The 8481-nt window shown below is 37.7% G+C and overlaps 1 protein-coding gene across 1 annotated transcript in view; it reads left to right on the plus strand.

The window, feature by feature from the left end:
- The window catches only part of Ppil4 (peptidylprolyl isomerase like 4), a 33189-nt gene extending 25015 nt beyond the window's left edge, over positions 1-8174 (plus strand). The window contains exons 12-13 of the mRNA XM_070010611.1: positions 1410-1557; positions 7645-8174. Coding sequence (XP_069866712.1) covers positions 1410-1557; positions 7645-7896 — 400 coding nt within the window. The 3' untranslated portion in view covers positions 7897-8174. The remainder of the gene's footprint in view (positions 1-1409; positions 1558-7644) is intronic.
- The last annotated feature ends 307 nt before the right edge of the window (positions 8175-8481 follow it).

Genomic DNA, 8481 nt, shown 5'->3' on the forward strand with positions numbered 1-8481 from the left:
TATAAACCTGAAATTGTTTTTTTCAGAGCATTTATCACTTGTTAATAGCTTTCATTGCATTGTATTAAAGTACTATAATGTTTTCAAGTATATATTACTAAATATTTTTATTTTCTGATATTAAAATTTTAATATGCCGCATGTCTTTGTTCATTTATTATTTTATTTTTTTATAAGTTTTTTTAGCTAGTGCCAGTGGCTCACATCTGTAATCTTAGCTACTTGGGAGGCTGAGAACAGCAGGATCAAAATAGAGGGTCAGCCTAGAATCTGTCTCAACCCATAGCTTATTATAATAGCATATACCTGTGTCTAAAGGTACCCAGGAGGCTGAAATTAAGATCAAACTTCTAGGCCAGTCTGAGCAGAAAAGTCCACCAGAGTTTCTCAGTAGAGAGAAGCTACATGCAGATGTGTTAGTATGACATCTATGAAACGGTAGGAAGAAGCCTAAAATTGGTTGATTATGTTCACAGTGTGTGCCTTGTCAAGAAGTAAGATCCCATCAAAAGCAACCAGTGCAAAACAGGGCTAGAAGTGTGGCTCAGCAGTAGAGTACTTTCCTAACAAGGGTGATACCCCTAAGTTCAAACCCTACTCCTGAAAAAATAACCCCCTACACCATGTTTGAGATTAAACCCCAGGGCTTCATGTATGCTAGCAAGTATTCTACCACTGAGCTATACCACATACTCAACGAAGTTACACGTTAACTATTAATGTGCATTGCTAAATTTCCTTCTAAAGGACTGATTTAATCATATGAATGTACCTGTTACCTTGTATAATATTTGGGGGTTTTCTTTTTTTCTTATGCTTTTTTTTTAATACTCTTAATTATTTTTCTCTCTCTCTTTTCACATTCATGGGGCTTGAATTCAGGGCCTGGGTGTTGTCACTGAGCTCTTTGGATCAAGGCTAGCACTCTTGTCACTTGAGCCACGGCTCTACTTCTGGTTTTCTGGTGGTTAATTAGAGATAGTCTTACAGACTTTCCTGCCCAGCCTTGCTTTTACCCGTGATCCTTAGATCTTAGCTTCCTGAGTAGCTTAGGTTTATAAGCGTGAGCTACTAGCACCTGGCTCTATGTTAAAAATGTTTTTCGGTGTTATTGATAAATATATTTCCTTATTTCTTAATGCTGTTTGCATTTTCATTTGTGGACACTGTTTTTCTCCCTTTTTTTTGCCTAGTAGTTATTAGCTGTATAGGATTAGGATTCTTTATATTCCTTCTGATACATAATGAAAGAAAATACCTTAGATTTGTTTTAGAAATGTGTACTTTCTCTGCTTTTGAAATACTGTTTGCTTTTAAAGTTACATTTAGCCTTATAACCTGTCTTAACAGATTTTACATTTTGATTTCTATTTGGTCATTTTATGTTTATCCTTAACTAATTGCTTTAGTGCAAAATATGATCTTATACTCGATGAGCAGGCAGAAGACTCAAAATCAAGTCACTCACATACAAGTAAAAAACATAAGAAAAAAACCCGCCATTGCTCTGAAGAAAAAGAAGATGAAGATTACATGCCAATCAGAAATACTAACCAGGTTGGTTTAATATCTTTGTCTAGGTGTCCCTTTGTAAGTTACATCTTAAAGGTATAATATAGGAGAGAAGAGATAGGTCTGAAAAGTAATTCCTAACTCTAAAATGTAGAATGGCTTTCTAGAATTAATGGGCTTTAATTTTCAAAACTATGTATCATATGCTATAAAAAAGATTGCATTCAAGGTAACTTAATGTGTCATATTTCCAGTGAAGCAAGAGTGATCTGCCACCTGTGGGTACCCATTTATTTCCATCAAAAACTGAAAAATAGTGTTCCAGTGCAGCCTGGGTTTTATGTGCAGCACTTAGAACCTTGTAGCTTTTATAGTCTGTAAACCATTTATACACTTTGTATTGAATATTAAATGTAGCACTAATAGGTAACGTGATCATCCCAAAGTTCTGAATATCACATTTTCTACAACAATACTAATGAAAATTTCTCAAAGTAAATTGATTTTAAAGAGAAGAAATTATTTTCGCTCCCTTCCTCCCTTGATCTATTGCTTGAGCCATACTACCAGTCCAGCAATGCTGGTTAATTGCAGATAATAATTTCCAGAACTGTTTATTTATTTATTTTATTTTTGATCAATTCTGGGGCTTAAACCCAGGACCTATCCCTGAGTTTCTTTTGCTCAAGGCTAGCATTCTACCACTTGTGCCACAGCACTAATTCTAGCTTTTTTTGTATATGTGGTACTAAGGAGTTGAACCCAGGGCTTCATGCATGCTAGGCAAGCACTCTACCACCAAGCTACATTCCCAACCTGAGTTTCCAGAACTTTTCTGCCGGGCCTAACTTCAAATCATGTTCCTCAGGTCTCAGCCTCCTGAATATCTAGGATTACAGGTGTGGGCCACCAGTTCTTGGCAAGCAGAAATAATGTCCAACTTGTGTTTTGAGTCTCTGTTAAATAAAAAGCAAATTATGCCACAGCCCCATGCTTTTATTGTATCTCACATTTGAGCTGAGCCCAAATGGATGAGGATTGTGGTAGGCTGAGGTTGAGGTGAGGAGGGAGGAAGCCTAGGAAGGTAAGAATGTTGAGATACAGAAATATAGTAAACAAAGGGAAAGCTTTGCTACCTGGAATCTTAGATTGACATTTTTATGCTGGAGGTCATCGATGCGACTTGACATGTTACTTTCTGAGCCATAGTTTTCTCCTCTGTGAAATGAGATAATACTTCACAGCCATGCTGTATAATTAATTGGAAAAAATGTATGCGCACACATTTTCTACAACTGGCCATTCTTTTTTTTTTTTTTTTGTGGGGGGGGGGGAGGTCTGGTCACGGGCCTGACTCTGGGCCTGGGCGCTGTCCCTCAGCCCTTCAACTCAAGGCTAGCGCTCTACCACTTGAGCCATAGCACCACTTCCGGCTTTTTTTTTTTTCTGCTTATGTGGTGCTGAGAAATCGAACCTAGGGCCTCAGGCATGCAAGGCAAGCGCTCTACCACTGAGCCACCTTCCCAGCCTCATGGCCATTCTTTTTGTTTTTTGTTTTTGTTTTGAAACAGGGTCTCTTTGTGTAGCCCAAGCTGGCACTGTATTTGAGCCCCTTTTGCCTTAGTCTCCTGAGTACCAGGACATACTAGTACAGCCACCTGGCTTATTTTTATCACCACTTCCTTTGCTATTACAGTCACAAAGTGCAGTTCTAAAGTCACTTGCAATAGCTTCTCCTTGTGGTTATGTCATTAACTATGTTCATATTTCAGTTCATTTGTTTAATTTTTTTTTTGTTATTGTTAAAGGATTGCTTGCTTGGAACATTTTTTTTAATTTGTTGTTTTAAAACTGTAAAATCAAAATGTTTTAAGACAGAAGTAAAATCAAGGCAGGCGTGGTGGTGTGTGCATGTCATCCTAGCACTCAGGATGATGAGGCAGGAAGGTTGAGAGCTTGAGCCTCGCTGAGCAAAGTAGTCTAAAAAAAAAAAGGAAAATCTGCAAAATAATGCTTAGATATATCTAGTTTCTACCTCTCCTTTTCATCTTTCTTCTGTAGGTAACTTTTTATGTATTTTTATGGTTTGTCTTCATTAAAAAATTATTTTAGTAAAAATGTTTATCATATATATATATTTAACATATATATGTATATGTTCTTAGCTCCCTCTTTCAAAGTAGCATACATTTCTACCTTGGTGTGGTGTAGCAGAGGAGTAATTTCCTTTCATAGTCTACTATCTATTTAAAGATTGCCATCTTTCATGTCTCACCCTAGTTTTTTAAAGTTGTACCCTTGTTCTTTCCTTCAAATACTACTCACATGAATCAGTTACAATAAAAGCAATTATAGTGTCTTTTTATCCTTAAAAGATGAGCTGAATTCTTTTATCTCTATTTTACAACAAAGAAAAGGAAGATTAAAATACTGGCCATTGTTTTACATAGTTAGTAAGTAACAATTGCCTACTTTAGCTCAGACTCTTGCCTAGTCAATTGCTGTTTTTATCTAAATGTATTCTTGTTGAATTTATTTCCTTAATCCTATTCCTAGTTGGCTGTAATAGCGTGGCATTTTACGATGATGTATAGGAGGAGTTTCTCCTCTCTCCTTATTTCTATACTATATTTAGTTCAAGATCACTGTGGTGTTTTTTTCATACTCCTTTAAGTATTTTTACTAAAAACCCATAGTCCTTGTCTCATGTGCTTTTTACCTGTAGCTTTCCATCTGTGCTTGCCCCTGGAGTCTTCAGTAAGTCCGGGCCTGAGATAAACATTGCTGAGTTTGAGATAATTAGAAGTCTACTAAATTCAAAGGCTGATGATATATATATATATATATATATATATATATATATATATATATATTTTTTTTTTTTTTGGTCCAGTTGTGGGGCCTGAACTCTGGGCCTGGGTGCTGTCCCTCAGCTCTTAGCTCAAGGCTAGTGCTCTACCACTTGAGCCACAGCCCCACTTCCAGCTTTTTTTTTCATTTTGCTTATGTGGTACTGAGGAATCGAACCCAGTGCCTCAGGCATGCAAGGCAAGCGCTCGACCACTGAGCCATCTTCCCAGCCCAGGCTGATGATATTTTAAGTCTGTTCCTCCTCCCTTTTATGAGTCTTTTGATCCTGCTACTTGATGACTTAAAACTTGCTTTTAACAAAATTCTCTGTTGGTGCGAAGTAAGAAGTATTATATTCTGGGGGAAGGTCATTAGTATTTTTATAGTAATTTTAACTATAGTTTTCCTGTTTCTCCCAAGTATATTAAAGTAAATATTTTTAAATAATAACATAGCTTCATTAATTTTCCTTTGATTCCAGACTAAGAGATATAATAGTTAAAGGAAATTTTCAATACTAGCTAAATTTCAGGTATAGCTCATATTTTCCTATTTGTTAGTATTTTACTGGGTGAGTCCAGTTTCCTAAGAATGTTTTAACTAAATTCTTTAAATTTTTTTTTTCTTGAAAGCCTTATAATTCAATTTGAAACTCGTGTTTAATTTTTCCACCTCGTGTCTTAATTACAAATGTGATTTTTGTGTTGTTGGTTGGGTCTCACTGAGGTTATAGGAAATGAGTGTTGAGCTGTGGGTCGCCTGCCTGAGAGTCTTTCTGGGTATCGGTTCTCCACTGGGCTTTTCCTGCCATATGTAGAATTTGGCACTCTATTCTTGCTATCATTTTAATGATTTAATGTTCTTTCAATGCTTAGGTTTAATTCTTTTTTTCCCTGTTTCATTTAACTGAATCTTCTATTTAATCCCAGAGGCCTGAGCAAAGATAGCTTTACAGCAGGTCATTTGCTGGGTTAATTGCTTTACATGGGAGTATGTGTCTGTCCTTTTAGTTATATGCTTTTTTATTCACCTTATCTTAATGTCTTAAGTGTATAAAACATAAAGTCCATATTGGAAAAGACCTTATTGATTTAAATTCATCTTAGATAAGATTCAGTCAGGTGTTGGAGAAAGAGAGAGAGAGAGAGAGAGAGAGAGAGAGAGAGTGTGTGTGTGTGTGTGTGTGTGTGTGTGTCCGTGTGTCCGTGTGTCCGTGTGTCCGTGTGTCCGTGTGTCCGTGTGTCCTGGGGCTTGAACTGAGGTCCTGGATGCTGTCTCTGAGCTCCTTTTGCTCAGGGATAGAACTCTAGCACTTGAGCCACAGCTCCCTTTCTGGCTTTTTTTGAACAGTTTATTGGAGATAGAGTCTCACAGACTTTCCTGCCCCTGCTGGTTCCAAACTGTGATCCTTAGATCTCAGCCTCTCCTCAGTAGCTAGGATTATAGGTTCGAGCCACCAGTGCCTAGCTAGATGTTGGCATTCTTTTCATTATTTTTTAACCGTTCCACCCCCTCCCCTTACTTTCAATTTTGTATATCAAGTTGTTAAATAATGATGTTAAACTGGGCAGATCTTAAATCTTGGCCTCTGTTTCTAGAATGAGGGCAATATACTACTGAAGCTCTTTTTTTTTTTTTTTTCTGGTTGTGGGGCCTGAACTCTGGGCCTGAGCACTGTCCCTCAGCTCTTCAGCTCAAGACTAGCTTTACACCACTGAGCCACAGCACCACTTCTGGTTTTTTCTGCTTATGTGGTGCTAAGGAATCAAACCCAGAGTTCCATGCATGCAAGGAAAGCATTCTACCACTGAGTCACCTTCTCAGCCCCAGAAGCTCTTAAGTATTGTGTTATCCATACCGTATTAGTGGGTCAACTCTGACTGGCTTTTTTTTGGGGGGGGGGTCCTTAACTCTGGGCTTGGGCGCTGTCCCTCAGCTCTTCAGCTCAAGGCTAGCGCTCTACCACTTGAGCCACAGCGCCACTTCCGGCTTTTTTCTTTTTGCTTATGTGGTGCTTAGGAATCGAACCCAGGACCTCATGCTTTCAAGGCAAGCACTCTACCACTGAGCCACCTTCCCAGCCCTCTGACTGGCTTAAAAAAAAAAAAAATTTCTTGTTGAGATTAAGTGGTTACATAAATTTCACAGTATTGTGATATTTAGTTAAAGTCACAAACACATTTTAGCCTTCACAAGGCAAATTGTCATTATCATGGTTTATAAAGTTTGTGAATTCTATATGCTTTGACAATACAACTATTTCTTCCACATCAGGTGATGTGTACATTTCTTTCCTTTTGCTTAGTGTAAGCTGTTCCCGCTTTCCCTCTCATTCTCTCCCTTCCATCATTGCTGTTGAGTTGCTTAGTTCATTTTCATCAATGTCCAGTGCAGCTGATGGGCCCCTCTGTTGTATATTTTCCCATTTCCCTCTGATTCTCTGCCCTCCTCCTAGCTTCCCTCAGATGTGTACATACATGTGTGTATTATGCATGTATATACATATACATAATACATACATATATACATATATATGGTCAAAAACATGGAGTCATTTAGTAATGATGCCACAAATTAAGTAGAGGTCCTTTGTTTCTTGAGTCCTGTTTACGTGTTATATCTCCTTGAATTTTGAATATAACATCCACATATCTGGGAGACCATGTACCGTTAGTTTCTCTGCTCTTGGCTTACCTTGCTCTGACTGGCTTTTCTTCTGCTTATAGGTGACACTTTATCACTCAAGTGCTATACCATTTAAGCCTATGTCCAGAGCCCTTTTGCTTTAGTTTGTTTTTCACATTGGGTCTCCACTTTTGCCTGTGGAGGTCTCAGAACGTGATACTCCTATATTTACTTCCTGTGTAGCTGGGATTGCAAGTAAAAACCAACCCAGCTTATTTGTTGAGATAGGCTCTTACTACTCTTACTACTTTTGTGTCCAGCCCAGCCTTGAACTCATCCATTTGTTTCTACCTTCCAAGTAGCTGGGATTGCAGGTCTGAGACACAGTGCCTGCCCTATTTTGTATTTTAGCTTATGAGATTCTTGACATTAGTAATATTTAAAGTTGAAGCTTGGCATGATGGTGCATATCTATAATCACAGCACTCAGGAGGCCGAAACAGGAGGATCATGAACTCAAGGCCAGCTTGGGTTACATAAGGAGACTTAGTTATAACAATTGGCTGACAGTAGACTTTGCTAGGTTTTACTTAAACAACAAGGTCTCTAACATGATGATTTCAGTGGTTCAAGTGTAACTCTGTATGTCTTTGGCAGGATATCTACAGGGAGATGGGGTTTGGTCACTATGAAGAAGAAGAAGCCTGTTGGGAGAAGCAAAAGAGTGAGAAGAGAGACCGGCCTCAGAAGCGTAGTCGTAGCCGATCTCGAGATAGGGATGGTCACTACGGCCACAGCCACAAGTCCAAATACCAAGCAGATCCCTATGAGAGAGAAAGAAGTAAGAAGAGAGAACGAAGCAGAAGTCCAAAGAAATCCAAAGACAAAGAAAAATCTAAGTACAGATGAAAAGTGAAGAGTTTACTCTTGCCTAACTTAAGAAACTGGAGACATGTCCACCCACAGTTTTGTCAAAGCAGTTATAAACTCTGCTTCTTGTTGTTTTCTTTCATATTAGGATTATGGCCCTTTTAGATTGATAACATAGGGCTCTGAAAGATAACTGAACAGTTTTTTGTGTATCTTTTTTATACTAATTTTGTTGTTACACCTAAGTGGCAGAATTCATTTTCAATGTCCTTTACTCTTGTTTTTAACATGTAGTATTTCATACTACAAAAGACACAAACATGTATAGATAGTATAAAGAATAATAAATATAAATATCTGTGTACCCATTAGTCATTTTAAGAAATAGAATATCAGTTATATTTTAGAAGTCTTCCATTTTCTGAGTAATTTTTATTCTGAATTTTATGTTTTCCATGATCTTGTTCTAGCTTCACAAGGTAATTTTGTATGTTTTTGAATTTTATATAAATGGCATATGTTTTACTCCTGGGACTTTCTTTTTTCACTTTAACATCTTTTTTTCTTTTTTACTTTTTGTCGGTCATGGGGCCTGAACTCTAGGCCTGGGCGCTGTCCCTCAGC

This window comes from Dipodomys merriami, unplaced genomic scaffold (assembly GCF_024711535.1).
Source record: "Dipodomys merriami isolate MVZ:Mamm:240054 unplaced genomic scaffold, mDipMer1.0.p SCAF_8, whole genome shotgun sequence".
Classification (NCBI taxonomy): Eukaryota; Metazoa; Chordata; class Mammalia; order Rodentia; family Heteromyidae; genus Dipodomys; species Dipodomys merriami.